Source organism: Bactrocera tryoni, unplaced genomic scaffold, assembly GCF_016617805.1.
Source record: "Bactrocera tryoni isolate S06 unplaced genomic scaffold, CSIRO_BtryS06_freeze2 scaffold_7, whole genome shotgun sequence".
NCBI classification, from domain to species: Eukaryota; Metazoa; Arthropoda; class Insecta; order Diptera; family Tephritidae; genus Bactrocera; species Bactrocera tryoni.
This window is the reverse complement of record NW_024396366.1, coordinates 12,363,097-12,385,327: the sequence shown is the minus strand read 5'-3', so window position 1 is coordinate 12,385,327 and position 22,231 is coordinate 12,363,097. Positions and strand designations below refer to the sequence as shown.

Genomic DNA, 22,231 nt, shown 5'->3' with positions numbered 1-22,231 from the left:
AGGAAGCAAAGCAAATGGGTCTGGCAGTGAATGAGGGCAAAACGAAATATCTCCTGTCATCAAACAAAAAGTCGTCGCACTCGCGACTTGGCTCTTTGGCAGTCATAACTTCGAAGTTGTAGATAATTTCGTCTATCTTGGAACCAGTATCAACACCATCAACAATGTCAGCCTGGAATTCCAACGCAGAATAACTCTTGCCAACAGGTGCTACTTCGGACTGAGTAAGCAATTGAGAAGTAAAGTCCTCTCTCGACGAACAAAAACCAAACTATATATACGACGACATTGACATAGTTCAGCGAATTAAAAGACACCGGCTACGCTGGGTAAGTCATGTCGTCCGAATGGACGAAAACACTTCAGCTCTGAAAGTATTCGACGCAGTACCCGCCGGAAGCAGAGGAAGAGAAAGACTTCCACTTCGTTGCAAAGACCAATTGGAGAAGGACCTGTTGTTAACTCGTCCATAATCCCGTAAACGGTGTCTACGCCAGTAAAGAAGAAGAAGAAGTTTGGAGACAGATCTCACCTAATAACAGCAAGAAATATCACTAAATGATTGTTAATATAATAAGCGATCGGAGGTTTTTGGTTATTTCCAACTTCCTACAGAGCGGACTTACTGGAGTTTAGATGACGATCTTAGTGTATCAATGGTTGTAAATTTAATACGTTGAAAATGGTCTGTAGAAATCAAAAAAAAAAAAAAAATTTTTGTTTGATAACAGGCTAGTCTGTTCGACTGAAAAAATGTTTAAAGTAAGACGTCGATGTAATCTCATTCAGAGAAATTCTAGTCAATGGGGAGTTCTTCACGAAACACTTTCAGTGGACGAGTCTATGATTAAATACTACTTTGGTCGACATCCAGCAAAACAGTTTATAATGGGAAAAACTGGTAGATTTGATTATAGGAATTGGGCAGCAACAAGTGCAGATGGATATTGTTATAGTTACGTGTACGTATACGGTGGTAAGCCTGTAGAGATGACTAAAGATCCGCTTAGTGAACGAGGAGTCAAGTCCGTACTACCAAAATTACCTGTAGTACCAACGGAACATATTATATATTTTGATAATTTTTTTACTAACTGCCACCTGCTATGCGATCTAAAAAAGTTGGGTTATAGAGCTACTGCTACAATAAGAGATAATAGAACAAAAGGGTTCACGTATGTCCATTAAATAAATTAAGAAAACAAGTTCTAGAGCAGACTTGATTACACGACTCTACAAAAAAAATGTCGTTCTTTGTCCTAAAGTTTATTTTATGATTTTCTGATTAATTATGAACAAAAACGAAAAGAAAATGCCTTTCTTTCGTATAAAGTTTGCTTTTGTAAAAGTTATAGTAATAATACTCATTATTTTTTTCAGATGTTTTTTACAAGTAAATATGATGCTGATGCATTTTGTTATACTTATAGTAAGTGGGCAATTTATTAAAGTTTGACATGTAAAATATGAACTAAATGCATCTCACGTTCTCTGTGAAGAAGGTAAAGAAATTTTTATTAAACAGTGAATTAAATATAATAGACATATTAATTTCTATTTCAATATGTTAGGTTGGTATCGAGGTGAGAAAAGGTTTATGAAATTTGCAATACCAAGAATCAAGCGAGAACCAAAAGATCACGTTAACGACTGCTAGTTTTGCATTGTGAATCCGAGTAAAAGGCGTAGAAGTAAAAATGCAAAACCTATCGAATATCCTGACCTTGAATCTTCTTCTGCTCCAGTTTCACACGATTTGACACGACCTGTACCTGAGCCACCGACAAAATTATCGCAAAAAAGTAGCTCATCTCTTAGTTCTCATAAAAGTAATTCCGATAAGGAGTTTTTATCTGGTGTCGGTAACAACCAATTTAGATAAGTTCAAAAGCAACATGGGAGCATATTCAGAAGAGCAAGGAGAACGTTTTCACCAAGACATTAGGAGCTTCGAACAACGTTATCGAGACCAATACAATGAAAACATGATGGGAGACTATATTTGGGGTTTATTAAGAGATAGTACCTATGAACATAAAAGAAAAAGTAAAAGTGGTCACTTTTAAATGATTTTTTACTTTACTTTAATATGTTTCTTTTAGTGATTTTCAATTAAAAATTAAAAGCACATATTTAAAAAAATATCGTTAAAGCGGTTTCCTAAATAAAGAAGCAAACTTTTTCATGGCATATATTTTTTTCGTCTAACGACCTAAAAAATGGAAATTAGTCGAATTTTAATTACTAACAATTTTACAATAACAAATAGGTCGATTTTTTCATCTAAAATCGTCATTTTGGCTTGAAAATGGTACCAAAAATTGAAAAATTAATAAAAACCCGACGTCAATTGAAAGATAAACTAATAAACTATAGAAAGCATTTTGATTTTTTGGTTTCAGATGATCCAGTGATGCTGTAGGCTGGTCACCGCACAAACACTTCTTTTCGAGGTGCCTGCAGAGATCGACGATAAATCCGTTATTCCTCGCTATTTTTCGATAAAACTTTTTTTAAGTATCCTTGTTGTACTTTCATATAATAATAAGTAAAATAAACCTACAGCAATAATTTTTTCCAAAAAAATTCATGAAAAAAGGTCTTTTTTCGACGAAACAAACCTTAACTTAGAAAATATGGTAATCCTAAAAGTGCATGAGCGAAATCGGCAAGCGAAGAATAACGGATAACGGCCCAGCGTAAGACAAAAAGAAAAATAACAAGAAGAATGTAAATACTACTGCAATGTCTCAAGAATGAAAAAAGCCAGTTAAGGAGAGATTTTGGTTTGAACTAAAGCACTGAAGGACACAGAGAAGAGATAGGAGAAATATTGGTTGATCAGGTAAATTAAAACACGCAAGCAAGAAACCATAGTGGAGGTACGAGATCTGGACGATACCAGACACAATGTCTACGATAAGGAAACTTTTCCCAAGATATTGAAAATGCAACGCCTAGTTCTATTACGGATAGTAAACAAACCAGCAGGGGAACTGAGTTCTTATCGCTCACTATGCATAATTGACACTACGGGCTGAATGCTGGAGTGGTAATCTGTGTTTCACTAGAAAGTTAGCTAGAAGTGGAGGCCTGTACGATGGATTACAACGCAAAAATAGCAAAATCGGTATTCGGCAGAAGTATTAGCGCATTCCGCACTGTGCCTTATGAAGCTGCCAGCATTATAATGATGTAATGCCTACCGGCGGTCCCGCAGGGCCTTTCCACAAAGTTGCAGTTGACGGAGTTAAGGGTTTGGTACGGAGGTGTACTGTTTCCCAAGTCCAAAATTGGAAAATAATAATAATACCGATTAGGCGTGGTCTCAAATGAGGCGTACCTTTAGCGAGCAGTACGAATCGTACATCCTGATTGCTGCTAAGTATCCATATCTTATGAAGATTCCCCTTTTTGAAACAAAAAAAGAAAATATCTATGTATATATGTCCTTTAATATGCTATTTAAAAAAAAAGCAGATGCACGACTAATAACATATGAGCTTGGGACATATTTTTATTTTACAATGACAAGAATTTCATTCATAAGGGACGTGCAAGCTACAAAACAAAGTGCGAACGTTTACAACTTTACATTGTGCCCTTTCTTGTGCGCGCCTGGCCAAGCACATTTGTTTTTCATATGGAATTCATCCTCGAGAATTGAAGTTTAAATAGAACAAATAGCCAAAATTTCAAAGTCGTGATGCAAATATGAATTTATAAAAATTTCAAAGTCTTTGTTGTTCTGCTTCGCTAGATACAGGATGTTACTTATTGGCACTTTTACAAAATTATTATGAACAACTTCACTTTTTTATTACGCAAAGCTTACCACTATACTTTCTAAAAAATTTTCGGACTTTTTCATTTGTTCGGAATTTTCGTCAATTTTTTTTTTTTATGTTTTTAGTAAACATAAGTAAACCAAATTATATTATCAAATTATAATTATAGTTTTTAATTTATTACGTTTAATGAGTAAAACACAAATTATCTTTTCTCCGCTTTTAAAAAGCGGGCGATTTTACAAGGTCTGTCGCAAAAGAAAAAGAACTTTTTAAATATACAGTACCCGTCCAATAAAATACGAACGAACAAAAAAATTATCCGGAGTTCTAACTTTAATCATTAATAAAAACATAAATATTTGGCATATTTTAAAAAATAATTATTTTTTATATGCTATATACATTAAATTTAAATTATCATATTTTTGTATTGAATCATATTCAATATTTTTAAATAATATTAAAAATATTAAATTTTTGTTTTCGTTCGTAATTTATTGGACAAGTACTGTAACTGTTTCTGGTGGCGCCACCTATTGGTGGGTATATGAAATAAAAAGTTTGATCTCTTGTTGACATTTCGTAAAAATTTTAAGACAATTGGCTAACTACAATCGATCTTATCGATCAAAAAGTGACAGCAGCTTTTGATCATCGGTCGTAAAATGCAAAGAGCCAATATTAAATTTTGATTTAAACTTGGGAAAACGTTTACTGAAACATTTCAAATGATGAAAAAAGTTTATGGTGATCAGTGCCTATCCCGTAGTAATGTGCATGAGTGGTTTAAGCGGTTCCAAGAAGGTTGTGAGGACCTCTGTGACAATCAGAAGTCGGTCGTCTTCAGAAGTCAAAAATAAATACAATGCTGATTTGTTTTTACGATTCCGAGGGTATTGTACACCGAGAGTTTGTCCCACCTGGCCAAACGATTAATGCTGTGTTTTACCTTGGTGTTATGAAGCGTCTTTTGTCACGCATTCGTCGTGCTCGACCACAATACCGTGAGGCAGGGTCCTGGCGCCTGTTGCACGATAATGCGCCGTGTCATCGGTCGACGCTTGTCACTGATTTTTTGACAAAAAACTCCATATTAACCATTAATCACTCACCCTACTCACCTGATCTGGCACCCTGTGATTTTTACCTATTTGGAAAACTTGATTTGCCCATGAAAGGACACTGGTTTCAGGACATTTCAGCTATCCAAAAGGCGACGACCGATATTCTCAAGAGCATTCCGAAAAATGACCTTAAACACTCATTTGAAATGCTAATTGACCGGGCTAAACGCTGTATCGAAGCACAAGGAAACTACTTTGAATAAAAAAATATAACTTTTGAAAAATATTAAATTTTTGTTGTTTTTTTAACAGTCCTGTTTCTTTTGCGACAGACCTTGCATTGTCTTCAAAGTAATAACGCGACTAAACTTCGTGTTTCAATTTAAAAAAAAATTTATAAAACATTAGTTTCAATTATAATGTAAATGAAATTGAATTAAAAAAATAAAAAATTAAATTTATTTATCTCATGTCGTTCTCTTATATTTCGTATTTTGTTTTAAATTTTTGATAACTAATATGTCATTAACTTATTTCTAAATAAAAAATGTTTATACCGCTATAATGTGTTGTCAGATATGCGCAACACTTGAAAATTTTGAATGGTAAGCTTTGCTTGGACACAAGTGTATGTTTCACGGTCTTTGCTTGAGCCTTGCAAGTTGAGAGAATCTAAAATATTCGGTTACACTAAAAGGCCTTTCCAATTTGTTTATTTTACATTTGACAAATGTTAAGGTCTTGTTAAATTAATCTTAGGTTTCCAACTTACCAGGTGTTGGTGGAGTACTACCACGCATTGCTTCCCCAGCTCCTACGTTATTTGCTGAAGAGACTTTAGTACCATACAATCTGGATGGCCTCGTCTGGTTCTTTCGATAAAAAGAAATTGTAATGGCCATCTAAATAGAGTGATAGTTAAAATACGTGAACTTACCTGTATACGAATATGTTCCAACTTAACTGGACTTGGAATAAACCCGACATCACAACCCTCTTTAACCAACCTTCCAATCCACCAATTGTTGTCATACTTTTCTTTAATGTGAAGAAATTCTCTTATTTCAAATGACACGGCACTTCCTTGAACTGGCGAATCATCATCAACTGTAGCATCATAAGCAACATTCGTCCGTACTGCAAAAGCTACAGGTTTACCCTATTGTTTTAATTATTTAAAATTAAATTAAATTTATTAAATATAAAACATTGTTTTACCCTCGCCTTTTCCAATTGGCTTAGAGCATGCCTTTCTCTTTCTCGTCGAAGTGTTTCTTTTTCATCGTCAAGCGACAGATCGGACGAGGGTTGAGAATAGTTAGAATCAGCGGAACTCTAAAATAAAAGATTTCATAGTGTTTGCGTATTTACATTGTTACAACAATTTAGAAATAAGTTTGAAGAATAGAGCGGATAAAATACATTAATATTGTCAGATTACTTAAATAAATCTTAATTTAGTGCATAACAATTTCTCACATTTACTTCAGGGCTACAAAGCCATAAATTTTTTTTTGAAATTTTTAGTTGCACAGTATGGGAAAAAATTTTATTCGACGCAGTGCTTATAATTTGCTGAACTCTACTAATCAGATAATAACTGCTATATGTCATCGTTTGGATTCACTTTGAGGACTCAGAAAGGTGAAAGTTTAATTTTTTTTGAAGTAGCGTTAATTATGCATTTCAAAAATTTAATAATAAAAATAATAGGACTGATTCGGTTTAAAAAAATCTGGGCTTTAGGGCAGCTGCGGAAACGTTGGGATACCGGCCTTGGTTAAGTAGCTGTTCACAAGAAAGGAGGTGTGAGCCGAGGCGTTGTCGTGGTGAAACTTTCAATCGACTGCGATGTCTTGTCGGACCCGATTGACCCTTCGTTTGAGTCTCTTGAAGACTTCCACGTAAAACTGCCTTTGATGTCAAAAACGACAATGAACATCATTTTCACTTTGGATTTGCTCATTATTCCGGTATTCATCAGCGACCTCCTCCCGGTTCTCCAAAAAGGCCTGGAGAAACACACCACTTCTTGCTGAAGCAACATCTGCGTAAGCCTGCTTGATCATATCAAACTTCTCTGTCTCAGATTTACCGAGTTGCACACAGAATTTAATCGCGTACCTCTACTCTAACGTACGCGGCGTTTTCGGCTTGCACCACTCACAGCAACACCTCGCGCGAAAATGTTTTTCCTGACTCTCCAAGTGCTGGGAGACAACTGACCAGCCACTCGTTCGTTAGCTACCAAATCCAGTCGGTCTCTCTCCAAACTACAGCTGCGGAAGAAGAAAATCAGTCCTATTATTTTCCGGACCCTGTAACTGAAATTCTTGTTCCTCTCCACTGGCGTAGACACCGCTTACGCGATTATAGCTAAATTAACAACAGGGTGCCAGTCGTTTCTTCTTTTCGCTACGTGGCGCCAATTGGACATTCCAAGCGAAGCCAGGTCCTTTTCCAATTGGTCTTTACAACGGAGTGGAAGTCTTCCTCTGCTACCCCTGGCGGGTACTGTGTCGAATACTTTCAGAGCTGGAGTGTTTTCGTCCATTCGGACGACATGACTTAGCCCGCGTAGCCGGTGTCTTTTAATTCACTGAACTATGTCAATGTCGTCGCATATATAGTTTGGTTATTGTTCGTCGAGAGAGGACTTTACTTCTCAACTGCTTACTCAGTCCGAAGTAGCACCTGTTGGCAACAGTTATTCTGCGTTGGATTTGCAGGCTGACATTGTTGGTGGTGTTGATACTGGTTCCACGATAGACGAAATTATCTACGACTTCAATGTTATGGCTATCAACAGTGACGTGAGAACTAAGTCGCGAGTGCGACGACTGTTTGTTTGATGACAGGAGATATTTCGTTTTGCCCTCATTCACTGCCAGACCCATTTGCTTTGCTTCCTTATCGGAGAAAGCTGAACTAACAGCGCGGTTGTTGAGGCCACTCTTATACACTCTTATAAAAGATTGTACCTGCTCGATTAAGTTCTGCTGCTCGAATTATTTTCTCCAGAAGCTCGGAGAGTTCCTTCCTGATACTGACGGAACTTTTGGTGTTGCTCAACGTCAGTTTACATAACCGTATTAGTTTCGACGAAAAGGTGGTGTGTGTCAAATATTTTTTTACGGGTCTTTTCCATGATCTGGCGCATGGTGAATATCTGGTCGGTTGTTGATTTTCAAGGTCTAAAGCCACACTGATAAGGTCCAATCAGTTTGTTGACGGTGGGCTTTAATCTTTTACACAATACGTTCGATAGAACCGTATACGCGATGTTTAGGAGACTTATCCCAGGGTAGTTGATGCAGATTATGGGGTCTCCTTTTTGTGGATTTGGCAGAGCACACTTAGAATTCCAATCGTTGGCATGCTTTCGTCCGACCATATTTTACAAAGAAGCTCATACATTCTGGTTCGCCAAAATTAACTTGCGCTAACCAAAGCATGGAAGTGTTTCTTCATCACTTTAATTCCAATCGGAATCGTCTAGACAATTCTCAATTCTTCCATTCATCATTCGGCATGGCAAGGCATACCAAATCCTTTTCATTTACCTCCTCTTCATCTTACAATAACAGGGTCAGGAGGAGTAACTATTATGTCTTATTCAGATTCGTCGTCTTCTTTCTCCATTATCCAATCAACGGCCTCCTGTAGTTTTAAGAAATCATTCTGACTCTTAAAAACCTTCCGATATGTCATAATTTTGCTTATAGAAAGCACCTATAAAATGCTAGTACAATTTAATGGTTCTGCCCATTGTCCGTAATTGGGGACTTCACTATAAACTATACCTTTCAAATATAATTTTGTTATTTTGCAACAAAATGCCTCTTCTAAAAGCTTGTGCACTCTTCACTTAATATTTTAGACAAATCTTTTAGTTTAGTTTCACAATATATTCGAAAACATGCATATAAATACAACACAAGAATTAACTCGATAAAAGTCCAACTTTGGTAAGAATACAAAATTTTCGGGGACACCTGAACTTATTCCTTCATTTCTAGGAATATTTTTAAAAATACCTAACACTACATATAAGTGAATGGTTTTGTAAAGGGTGATCTATGAAATTGTACTCTTTTCAATAGCCTGTTTTACACCATGCGTGAGTCGTGAAAAACAGTCAAAACACAGCTTGTGAAAGAACTGAATCCCAAGCGACATTGATTTGCTCTATGGGCTCTAGAAAAGTTTGAGGTAATCTTCAAAAATAAAGAATGTTCATTCGAATGATAATAAAAATTTTCTACTAAATTTGAAGTTTCTGTGTTTCTTTAAAAAAGTAGGGAACCTTGAAATGGATCAACACTTATATATCATTAAAATAGGAATTATAATGCAATCAAAGTATGTATACACTTTATTTAAGTTAATAAATTATGATTTATTAAAGTAACAAGTACATTTTAAATTATAATTATAGGTGTCCTAACATCCATAATAATTGAAATTTCTACTACTAATTATGGGAATTGAAAATAAACAAAGAAGTGCACAATTTTGGGTCAGTCCGCCTTTTAGGGAATGTAGATAAACTGGATGGTTTGTTGATGCGAAAATATGCCAATCTTATTGGAAATTGAGTGCGTTTGAATTAAAATGGCGCATTTATAAGAAAATTTTAAATTTTCGCCTCGAAAGTTTGTCATGACTTCGATAATGTTTTTCATTAATTTTTAATGACTAATATAGTGCCACTTGAACCTTGAACGAGAAATTATGGAATTATTAAAAAATTGAAATATGGCGTCTGTTCTATATATATATTCTATAAGAGTGTACAGTTGCTGGCGTATGCCGATGATATTGATATCATCGGCCTCAACACCTGCGCCCTTAGTGCTGCTTTCTCCAGATTGGACAAGGAAGCAAAACAAATGGGTCTGGCAGTGAACGAGGGCAAGACGAAATATCTCCTGTCATGAAACAAACAGTCGTCGCACTCGCGACTTTGCTCTCACGTCACTATTGAAAGTCATAACTTTTAAGTCGTAAGTGTTGTTGTAGCGATAGAAAATATCCCTGAAGTATGGAAAAATGCTGCCGAGTTGACAGTCTTGGCCGGATACAAATCCGCATCCGTTCCTGTTACATAGCTCCTTTTTTTTAATTTTTTTGTCATTAACTGAAGGGTGAAGCAAGAAAAAATTTTAAAATTGCTTGAAAAAGGTGAAAAACTCGTATATACTACGTTGTTTGTAGTAAAACCGTAACAGAGTCTATAAGATCTATCCGGTTGTATTTTCCTACGACATAAGAACGTTCAATAGATTCATATTGTTTTGCTAACTTATCCCACTTTCGTATTACCGATGTTGGCTGCTCTCCGCCAAAATTACATACTAGTGACGATTTTATTATCCTTCCAATTTCCGACAGCTATGTCAATTCCATTGGAGCTCCCGACATATTCTATTGAAACTCAACAGGATTCCTTTTTTTTAATTTTAAGGCAGCTACAATTGAGGATAAGGCTTTTTCTTACAGTTTCTAAAGCCAAAATACCACGACTCCACAAGTATTCAATATGTGGCATGGAGTTGTAGTAATTATCGAAGAAAAGCTTCTAAAGCTGAATGATGTCCACATCACACAGTGGGCGATTGGGCCTCGTTAGCGGCATTTAATTAATAACTTCTAAACGAAAAAAGATATCTTCAGACGGTTTTTTTTCACAGTTCAGAAAAAAATCATAGAATTTTTTAAGAAAAAAAATTTTGTTTAAATTTATTTTTTTAATTTTCAAAATTTTTTTAATTTTTTTATTTTTTTAATTTCAAAATTTTTTTACCTTCAATAAACAAATTTTATAAATCAAAATTATTTTCGGAATCAGAATCAGGCATATCTAGATGCTTCATTAAAAGCAAGCTCTTAACATCATCGTCCATAATAATATTTTTGCAGTCGAAATTGAAGACCCATTTGACAATGAAGATATCAAAGGTCAGACGAAACTAATAAAAGCATTTATGATATCTTCCATTGTATTTTTCCTGGAATTTTTTCTTGTATTGCTCTCGCGTATGTTTCGATAGTCCTTGTTCCTGGCTTCAAGAGCTTCTTCGGACATCATACCAATCGGAAGGGAAAAATGGTTTATTATATCTGCTCCATGAATTAAAATTCTGTGAACAGACGATGGCATGTAAAACCAGGAGTAGGCTTTAACAAAAATTTCGGCAGTTTCCAATGGGTAAGATCCGAATGCGTCCGAATTTATGTCGTATCCACAAGCTAATGCTCGTAAGATTACGCTAAATCGATATATTAAATCATAGCTTACTCCTGTTATACGAGCTGCCAAATTTGGTTGTTGGAAAAACCTCCTTGCAGTGTTTCCGTTGTTCAAAGCTGCCAGTACCAGCTATTGGTATATCCACCAACAAATGCATTTCTTCCCTTAGCTTCTGCTGAATACTTCTTTATTTTGTTCAACGACTTCATGTCAGCACCACAGAGCTTGCCACTTTTGTATTGGTATTCTATATGCAATGTGCTAAACACACTCGAAAACCTAATCCATGCGTGGAGACTTGATAAGCCATATTCAAATAGGTTTGCATTAATAGGAAAGTTTTTTCACCAAATTTAGATCGTTCATATTTTTGGGATTCGCGCTACAGATTCCGCATGTTTGCGAACCCGATTCCGATATGACACTGAACGTTTTGCCATCAAGCATGGTCATATGAAATTGGTGATCAATTCTTAAGGTACTCACAAATGTTGGAAAAATATTTAATATTTGGCTCTTAATGTTTTGAATTTCTCTGCGAGACAAGTCTGCCGATTCTTTCTCGCAAAGTAATTTAATGGTCGACAATATCGGGTAGAAGAAGGCCGATTGTTTTCCATAAAACTGTCGATCCTTTCTGCACTATCAATGGTACCATACAAATTGAAAATAAATATTGATCTATCATCTCCCATCGAAGTCATTAAATTTTTGCCTGTAAGTAGGAATGGCCGCTGCTGCCATCACAACCCCATTTGTAGGTAGCAGTTAATTCAGTGTTATTGTTATTTTCAATAAGGTTTTGAAAACTTTCTGGGTGTGCTTCAATAATCCTAGCAATCGTGTGGTCTACTAAGCTTTGTAATGGTACTTCAGCGAAATGATCAGTGACCGTGATGACACTCAGGATAGCATTTCTTTTCGCACAACGCAGTTTGTCGTAGCATGGATATATCGGCGTTTTGCCCTTTAGCGGCTCTCTTTGACAAATTCCATGTGTACTTAGTATGTCCAACATCTACAAATAGCGCCAGTGCTTTTTCATCAGAAAGTTTTGTCGGTAGACGCTGAGGGGTACTCATAGTTTTCAAAATCTTACCGCTAAACTCTTCGTCGGCGTTTAGCATTGACACCACCTGTGAAGCACTACGTTTTCCACCTTTATACAAGCTGCAGCTTGCAGCTACCAACAATGCTTCTGATGGCACATCTTCAGTAAGGCCTGACAATTTCTTAACTTGCGTTTTTGCAACACTCCGAAATATCTTTTTGTGGACGTCCAATAATTTCGGAAAATGATCTTTCAATCAATACTAACGGCGCATCTAGCCATTCCTGATTTTTGTTTTCAAAAAAAACCTTATTTCTTCTAGAGTTTTTCCACTTTTCTACAAGCTTACTAGTAAAATTTCGCAGCTTTTTGCCAATCTCGTACTGCTCCTCATGAGTATATTTAAGGTTTTTGAGAACAGTACCATATACAAAGTTTTCCATGGTAAGAAACTTCTTAGTTGGTATCGCTTCTTCATGCCATACTAAAAAAGTACCCGTTTTGCTACCGACATTGTTCCTAAAAAAGTGCCATGATTTAAAGGGTAGCAGGTAACAGCAGTTCATATTACACACATTTTGGACGCACAATGACTCATACTTCCAGCTAAAAAAAGAGTTAGACCGAATCCGTGCGAATGTTGTAACTTCTACTCCACGAACGACAGGTGCACGCTAGTGCGGGCTAGTTGTTAATACACTTAATTACCACTACGTCTTATGAACAACACATTTACAGACCGGTCACAAACACTGATTTTTTATGTAATACATACCTTGACGTTAATAAAAAGCCACACTTTTAATAAAATAAGTAAAAATTGTAAATTTCCAAGGAGCTCGAAATCAATGCGCACAACAAAGAAAAATATTGTAAAAGCACTTGCTAAAAACATGTTTTGTGTTTGACAGCTCACAGCTGATGATCAGCTGATCGTAGAGCTTATAAAAACCGCCAAAAATCTAATCAAAGCATCTGTTATCGATTTGTGAAAAAAATAATGCTTTTTCAAACTTGAAAATTTGAATTAAATGCCGCTAGCGAGGCCCAATCGCCCACTGTGCATCACGGACAATTCGGACCACTACATTGGATATTGCTCCTGACTCATGTTCGCCGGCTGCACATAATTATTACCTTCCACTATACACTTCAAATGTATGTCCATAGCCAGATACACCGCTTATAATGAATATTGAACAGTTTAATCCCTATTTATGGGGCTTATCGGGTAAATACTGTTTCAAAGCACTTCGCGCAAACGTAGTTGGCATTACAATTGTAGTGTTTGTTTTTTCTTGTGATATTGGTCCCCAGTACTCAACTATATGTCCCGTGAGATGGTATGGATGTATTACTAGGCACAACGAAGATCGTATTTGAATCTGTTGCAGCATTCGACAAAATTTTCCAAATCCAGTGTTAGGTTTAGTTCCTCGTCCTCGTTAAGTTCCTCGTTATCAGAAAAAATCACGGCCCATTCCACACTATTTGCCTATTTATTTTAGTATCTTTTCTATGTCCTTGTTAATCAAATTATGATTTACACGGCTCTTACTCTTTTTATTATAAAACAAAAAATTTCCGTTTTTCAACAAAAAATCACTTATCTTAAACAACTTCTAAGAGATCGAAACTAGTCTGTACACGTGAGTAACTTTAATGCACTTAAAATAAAAGCATCGCCAGCTAGTCAGAAAATACTTTCCTTTGATGCTGATATACAGCACCGAGCAAAAGGCGGTCTATCGACATCTGTCCCAGATTAAAATTAAATTTATGGATTTTCCAATACAGTGTACATAAACATTTTTAGCTATCTTTCAGAATTTACAAATAAATACACTACAATTATTTTAGTTTTTTTATTTTTTTTTTACTTTTAAGCAAAGCGCATCTATTATTTTACATTTCTAATTTTTTTTTTGGGATTTTACTGCGAAATATTTATTTTGGGGAATATTGTGTTTGCTTTTCAATCAGCTGATTTTTCATTTATAGACAGTAAATAAATTAGTAAATGTTGGACGAAGATTTATAGTTTCTCTTAGCCTTTGGTATTTTGTGCGTACTCATTCGTACATAGTCAGTCTTACCCCCCGAGCGGACATTTTGAAATTAGCTTTTCTTAAATCAAAGATATTGGATACAAAAACTTTTTGCATATATTTTTAGCTTATATAATCAATTATTTTCACAATTTTCTCCGCACTTAAAAAGTAATTAATGAAAAATAGCATGCAACAAATTCGACTTTAAATAAATATCAACTCAATATTTGCAAACATAGTAGAGGCCCTACCTCTCCTAAATGTATTGGAAAAGTGGTTTATTTCAGTAAGTGCAAAATATTTCCGCAATGAATTTTGATTTATAAGAAAATATACTAGCCCAAATATGCATGCATAACATGGCACCGCCTCACATTCGTTTGCATGCATTTACATACATGACTACCGGCATTACATAGAAATCTGTTCAGTTTTGGTTTCTATCGGTGTGACATTTTATCGCTGCTCTCTTTCCTCTCTTCTCTCATTGTGCTGTTGAGACACTTCAACAGTTCAAAAACTGTGTCTCCCTAAAACTAAAAAAAACACTTAAATTCCTCTAAAACAAGAATTATTAAATTTTGTTAGACAACATAATTCTTTAATATCCGATTTTGAATAAAATCCCTAGATCAGAAGGTCAATTTATTAAAAAAAAAAACATGATACAAAAAGTTAGTAAAAAATATTCTGTATAAGAAAATATGGAGGATGGAGTCATGTGTAGAAGTTCACGCAAGTGAGGAAACTTCTCTAATTGCAATTCACTTGGGAATGGCCACAAACGATTTTTTTTACATATGGCTCAAGCAGCTCACGACTTGCGGTCTTTGACCAAGTATCTCCGAGTAGCCTAAGAACACCCGATTGAAGGCGAGCTAAGTGAGAAGGCGAAACATCTCCTCCACAGGGTTGTGCGCTGGGTTTGGGACCCGCCACGTAAAAAACGCCCGCCACGTAAAAAACGCCCCCCATGATAAATAACAAAAAGCCTTGGAAGAGAAACCCCCCTTTTGATGACGACCATGGCAAACGCATAAAGGATTACGATTTGAGGGCATGCACCTGGAATGTCCGATCCCTTAATTGGGAAGATGCCGCCGTCCAGCCGGTTGATGTCCTCGTGAAAATAAAGGCTGGCACACTGAGGCGAGTAGGTCCTTGTGGCATTTACTATAGTGACCATATGAAGGAGCGCAAGTTTGGTGTGGGATTCGAGGTGGGAGAGAGACTCTGTCGCCGAGTACTGTCATTCACTCCGGTGGATGAACGGAAGAGAAGGACGTATTTCGTTGCAGCCAAGATTCGCACCAGTCTCTGTGCATCAAAAAACGCACATTAGCAAACACAAGGAAGGTTCGACGTCGAGAAGCTGCAATCACAACAGATAGCCATCCTACAGCCTTTCAAGCTCCTTACGTACAGCTGCAACCGAAACCATTGGTTTACGGAAAATGCAAAAGAACAACAACCGACCACAACACCAGATGGGATAGATAGCGAGAGTTGAAGGGGAAACCAGACGCAGAAAAAAAAGAAAGAGCTCGAAATGCGTAAGTACGAAGAGCTTGTCAAGCTGGCCGAGAGGGTAACTCGAAATATCTACGAAAAGATGCGGCGACTAACAGAAGGTTTCAAGACCGGAGCATACTCTTGTGATCTAGTGACTGATGCCCAAAGCATACTAAAATTATGGAGGGCAGTGAAAGTATAACGCCAGGAGAAAGCGCACCCGATTCCCCCCCCAACCCGATTGCCCCCTCAACATCGCGTATAAGGTTCTATCGAGCGTACTTTGTGAAAGATTAAAGAGAAGAAGAAGATAAGAGAAATATATCTTTAAATAGCCTAGTTATCGCTTTGAAAAAGATTGAAAAATATTTAAAATTATCAGAGCGTAAGAAGACGAGAGTAGCCCAACATTTTGCTTCGCTTTGCTTTACTACGCCTCGATATGAACGTATTATGTAACTCATTTTTCATATTCTTCAGTTCAAAAAACTGTTCTAACCCCAAAATATAGGGTGAAAATACCGAAGCTAATAAAACTACTCGTGACGTGAGAGTACTAAGAAGAAATATTTCACCAAAATTCACCAAAGCTGAAATTGATTGGACCAATGTGATAAATCTTAGTGACACATATTATTGCAAGATACGATGACAGTAACAATAGATCGGACACCGACATTTCACAGAAATCTTGATACGAATTAAAAAGATAATGTCATTTAGACCGGTGGTACCAGCGAGGTAATGATATTTAATACATCTCCAGCCAAAGTGTAATCTCCTCCAAGGTAATATCATAACGTTCTAAGTTGTAGTATTGGGATGGAGATACAAAACACGCTTAGTATTATTGAATACAAAATATTAGCACAGAAACCTATTTATTGACAATCAAGGAAGATGCTTTAACTTTGTCCCTTGAATTTTTACTATCATGACCTATTTTAAGTGAAACTTTCAGGAACCTTATGAAAATAATAACAATTATCATTGTAGAGAAATACATAATGTAATAATATATGTAAGAAGTTATTGTTGGCTTCTTTATTTTAGGAAAATACGCAATATTAAAAAACGTACTAGATAGTGCTTTAGTTTTTGCCAGTACTGTGTTTTACATACTTAAAGTACTTTGCTACAATGTTTTATTCCTGTATTAGTGTTTCCTGTTTATAAAAACAACATTTTAAAAACCAATTTTAGAATTGTGAGCTCATTGTCTAATGTAATTACGAAGAACAATGACAACGAAAAAAAGCATATACATAAATCTTAAGGTTCTGAATAAAATTGTTTTTAATATACATATATTGGAATACTCACCTGGGTAAATAATTTATTATATCCACTTTGGTAACTAGAATGGCCTAGACCAAATCTAGGTTCACGGCCAGATGCAACCAGTGGAGCATCTGTAGATGGTCCTCTCTGCACCATGGGCCTATCGGCCCTACAATCTTCTTCGAAAGATATTTTGATGTTATAGCAAACAATGACCGAACGTCCACCAAATTTGGTGACAGGAGTATGTTATGCACAGAATTATGTTTGGTATGAATCCAATATAGACCAAATTGCTCACTTTTCACTTCAGTTTTAATGTTAATAATTAAACTTTATAAGAAACTCAGTCGACACTGACTTAACACTAGAAAAATATATGTGTATATATCTTCAAAATAATAAATGATAGCTGAACCGTTTTTAAATACCTGTAAAAAATCAACAACCTGGTAAATAATTTGCGTTTAAATCAAGGTTTGAATTTGCACACGCATGCTCTGCACGCAAATATGCTTGAAAGAATTTTTACTTTTTAAATTTTCCAGGAGTGTTTTTTTTTGTTTTTATTTTCGAATTTGGCGTGAGACATTGCTGGGTAAAGCAAGCAAGCAAGCAAGCCAGCAAAAATTTAAATACTACCTTATTTCATAAAATGAATTAGTAGTAAAAAGAGAGGATGGAGTCATGTGTAGTAGGGAGGCAGAGTCCTCTGATCACCATTCACTTGGGAGTGGCCAGAAACGGTTCTTTTACATATGGCTCAAGCAGCTCACAACTTCCGTTCTTTGGCCAAGTATCCTCTGGGTAGCCAAGGAACATCCGTTTGAGGGCGACCAACAGTGAGAAGGCGAACCATTCTTCCTAAGGATTGTGCTCTGGGTTTGGGACCCGACACGTAAAATCGCTCCCAATGAAAACTTATCTACAGCCTCGAATGAGACTTTGACAGCACGAAAAGGATTTGTCTTTATGTCGCGATGTCTGAATTTGGTATCCCCGCAGAACTAATACGGTTTTGTAAACTGACGTTGAGCAACTCCAAAAGCTCCGTCAGATCCGAGCCGTTCGATACTAAATGAGGTTTCAGACAAAGCGAGTCCCTTTCGTTTGACTTCTTCAACCTACTTTTGGAGAAAATAATTCGAGCTGCAGAACTAAACAGGCTCCCGCGAATGGTAGGCACCTTGTCGCGATGCAGGGGCTTAGGCGCAAGGCATACTCGGCGCCCCCCAATCCTGTGCGGTTGGTGCTGTTAAGCACGGATCACGCGGGATGTCGGATGCCGCATGCGTGCGCTAACTAAGAGCTACCACCTCCTAATCCAGGGTGTTATGCGACTCCCATGCCCATTGGAACTTTGCAGCCAGGAGGTTAATGTGGCTGTATTCTAACGGAGCCTTCCCAACACCGGGCTGAATTGGGAAGTAACGGTGGCGTTACCGCGCCAAGGGGCTCTGGCGTGGCGGACCTTTCAGCTCCCCATACAGAACATAGACCCGACAGCTCACTCTGTTTGAGCCAAGGGTCGAAAGACAAAGATGAACAGCAACAACAACAAAACAAACATAAGCACTGGACTCGATGACAGACAAGGGCAACGACAAAGGACAACGGTAGTGGAAAAAGAGAAGGCGATCGAGGCAGTGGAAGGTAAGGGGGGTCGAGGGGCTAGGTTGAAGTTTAGCTTCCTCGACGCTCTTACGCCAGAGGAGCGTTCGCTGTTTGAGGAGCACACCAGGGAGGACGATGACGACGTGCCCTCTTGCAGCGGAGCTCACCTGGTGGTAACGTCTGGTGCCGCTGCAGCAGAAACTAAGGTCACCAAGACCCCCGCCGGCAGGTGTAGTGGGTCGGCCTCGAGCGAGTCGCATCAGGCAGAGCCTGACGGCGCAAGAGGGAAAAGGAGGAGAAGGCGCAGAAGAGGTGGGCAACGCCCCTCCCAGAAGCTGGCCAACCCGGCGGGTGCGACGACCCGCACAGAAAAGGTATGAGTGGTTCCACCATGAAGTGGTACCTACGGCACCTCCGTGATGGAAAAACCCCGGAGGCAGCGGAGGCTCTAGCGAGGAGCAAGAGCCAAGGAAACAACGCGTCTCCGGCAAAGGGAAACGACCGCAACGTGCCAGCGCGCGAGTTACGTCAGTAACAACGACGGCAGCTCCAACTCCAAAACCACAGCTAAGGCTTAGCCTCCACAATTAAAAAGCCAATGCAGGAAAATACATATAAACAATCAAAAACGAAATATGCCGATTAAGCATAAACAGCAGTTTTAATTATTGTCGCTTATTACTTTGTAGCGACACTTACACTATTTATGTACAGAACGACACTTAAGCAATATGTTTGCATAAGGGTCGTTCACTTTATTATTGTTTATATTACTTTTCGAGCATTGACCAGTAAATTCTGCATATGCAGAATTTGTACACAAACAAATAAACAATAAGTTATCGTATAACAGCTTAGCAGCTGAACAATTTGATTATTATAAATAGCAGTGACATCGACATTTCAAGTTTAGTTCAGAAGAACCAATAAAGTAGAGTGCAGTTAATTATAACAACTTTGTGTTTTTATTTAATCTTGGCTCTACACACTTAACTGGCGCAGTCACGGGGTTACTTCTCTCAAGAAAAGTAACTAAAACGAACAAAAGCTAAACTGTTCAAGTGAAATTTAAATAAAATAAAATAAAATTAAATTAAAAGTTAAAATATAACTGGCAGTCGAACGCCAATAAAATAAAATAAAATTAAATTAAAAGTTAAAATATAACTGGCAGTCGAACGCAGTCAAAAAAAAAAAACAAAAATGGAAACACATAAAACAGAACAAGCAACCACATCGGCAGTGTCAATAGAAGCTGCAGCAAATCAAACTCAATCTGCTGCAACACGTCACTTGTCACATAACAATCCAACTTTTCAATTACCACTATCGGAAGCACTAAAAGATGCAGCAAGAATCCAGGAGTTCCGAGGAGATAATACATACGACGTCACATCATTTATTAATGAAGTCGAACTTTTCATCGACTTGTTTGCCGGTGCCAACGTGGAGGAGTATTTTTATAAGCGGCACGTCCAAAAAAAAATTCAAGGAGAAGCAGCTAACGCAATTAGAGCCCTCGACAATCCAAGCTGGACAGAAACAAAACAAGAACTCCTGAGGAATTTTGGAGTTCGCGAATCGTATCATCAACTGTACCACAAGGCGCTGAACGTAAGAAATTATAATGTAAGTCAATCTTTTTATTATCTTAAAATATATTAGATAAATTAAACAATAAATATTATCAAGACCGGGAAAACCAAAAGAGTTTTCTCCGGCAATAAACAGGCAATGATATTAAAAACATTTTTGAGCAGCATGCCAGTGCATCTAGCCAGCATAATACATAGTAGAAGCATAGGGAATCTTAGAGAAGCATATTATTGTCTGGAGGAATGTGGTCTGGTACAGAATAAAATTAGTACAAATAGCAACAACACACAATCAAATAATAGCAATAATTTTAGGCCAAATCGCAACCCAGTAGATCAAAATAATTATCAAGGCAGGCAAACAATTAACCGGTTTCAAAACCAAAACAATAATTCGAGGCAAGATAATCCCCAAACACAACAACAATTTTCAAGAAATTTAGGAGCATACAGAAATCCAATATACACAAGTAGAAACCAAAATAATGTCGCTCATCTTCAAGAAAATAATACCGATACAGAAGAAACTGGTGAAGTAAATTTTCAATTAACCAGCGAGAACAACAGTTACCGATAGTAAATTTAACAATAGGTAAAAATATAATTAAATGTTTAATCGATACCGGTTCTACGACAACCCTGATCGACGAACATTCGTTAAAAGAATATAAAAGGACTAAATTAGTAAAACCTAACATATATAGTACACTATCAGGACAGACAAAAGTAGACTTTGAAATTATAACAGAAGTACCTCAAGAATTCAATGACCCGAATAAAATGGATTGGAAGGTAGCGTCATTCAGAAATAAAAACTTCAACGGACTAATTGGTCAAAATATACTTAAAGCATTAAATGCAAAAATTAATCTTGAAGAAGATTTTCTTGAAATTAATAACAATAAAATAAAATTCATAAATACGAAAATCCCTACACTGGAACCTTCAACCTTAAATTTGGAAAACGTATCAAAACTCTATAGAGATGATATGAATGAGGAAGAGAAAAAATATATAGATTTGATTTTGCGAAAATATTCTAATATGTTTTACAGAGAAGGAGAAAAGTTAACCCACACACATAATATAAAACACCAGATAATAACAAATACGAATAAACCTGTATATTCTAAAATATACAGGTACCCAAAGATACACGAAGAAGAAATTAAAAGGCAGGTGAATGAAATGTTGGAGCAAAAAATTATTAAAGAAAGCTTTTCCCCTTACAATTCCCCAATTTGGATAGTCCCCAAAAAATCGGATAATTCAGGGAAACAAAAATGGCGTATTGTTGTAGATTATAGAAAACTCAACGAAATCACAGTCGATGATAAATTTCCTATTCCTAATATAGAGAATATATTAGACAAATTAGGAAAAGCAAATTACTTTTCAACAATTGACTTGGCGAAGGGATTTCACCAAGTATTAATGGATGAAAACGATCAAAAGAAAACTGCCTTTTCTACCCCCTTCGGGCATTACGAATTCATCCGTATGCCATTTGGATTGAAGAATTCCCCTTCCACCTTCCAACGTTTGATTAACTCGGTACTTAGGGAATATATTAACAAAATATGCGTTGTATATCTCGATGATATACTCATTTTTAGCACTTCCATAGAAGAGCATATGAACAGCATAAAACAAATTTTTGCAAAATTAAGGAGTTCAATCTTAAAATCCAAATAGACAAATGCAATTTTTTTTGCAAAGAAACTGAATATCTTGGTCATACTTTGACCACAGAAGGAATTAAACCTAATTCAACAAAAGTTGAAGCCATTCAAAAGCTAAAGCTTCCCACACTCAAAAACAAATAAAATCATTCTTAGGTATAACAGGCTACTATAGAAAATTCATAAAGGATTATGCTAAAGTAGCCCACGGACTTACAAAGTACCTAAAGAAAAATATTACAATTAATATAAAAGATACTCAATATATAGATGCATTCAAAAATTTAAAAAAATGCTCATTAACCCTCCGATTTTGAAATACCCAGACTGGTCTAAA

At 36.7% G+C, this 22,231-nt stretch overlaps 1 protein-coding gene across 9 annotated transcripts in view; it reads right to left on the bottom strand.

Annotated features, from left to right (window-relative positions):
• LOC120781719 (voltage-dependent L-type calcium channel subunit beta-2) overlaps positions 1 to 22,231 on the bottom strand; it is a 616,781-nt gene that overhangs the window by 359,948 nt on the left and 234,602 nt on the right. For 5 of the 9 annotated variants that reach the window (XM_040113958.1, XM_040113952.1, XM_040113959.1 and 2 more), the window contains exons 2-5: positions 17,046 to 17,434; positions 6,074 to 6,190; positions 5,793 to 6,014; positions 5,628 to 5,727 (exon numbers count right to left, since the gene is read on the bottom strand). In XM_040113958.1, coding sequence (XP_039969892.1) covers positions 5,628 to 5,727; positions 5,793 to 6,014; positions 6,074 to 6,190; positions 17,046 to 17,159 — 553 coding nt within the window. In that variant the 5' untranslated portion in view covers positions 17,160 to 17,434. Of the gene's footprint in view, positions 1 to 5,627; positions 5,728 to 5,792; positions 6,015 to 6,073; positions 6,191 to 17,045; positions 17,435 to 22,231 lie in introns of those variants that run through there. The other 4 variants (XM_040113954.1, XM_040113955.1, XM_040113956.1 and 1 more) reach the window with 3 other exon arrangements.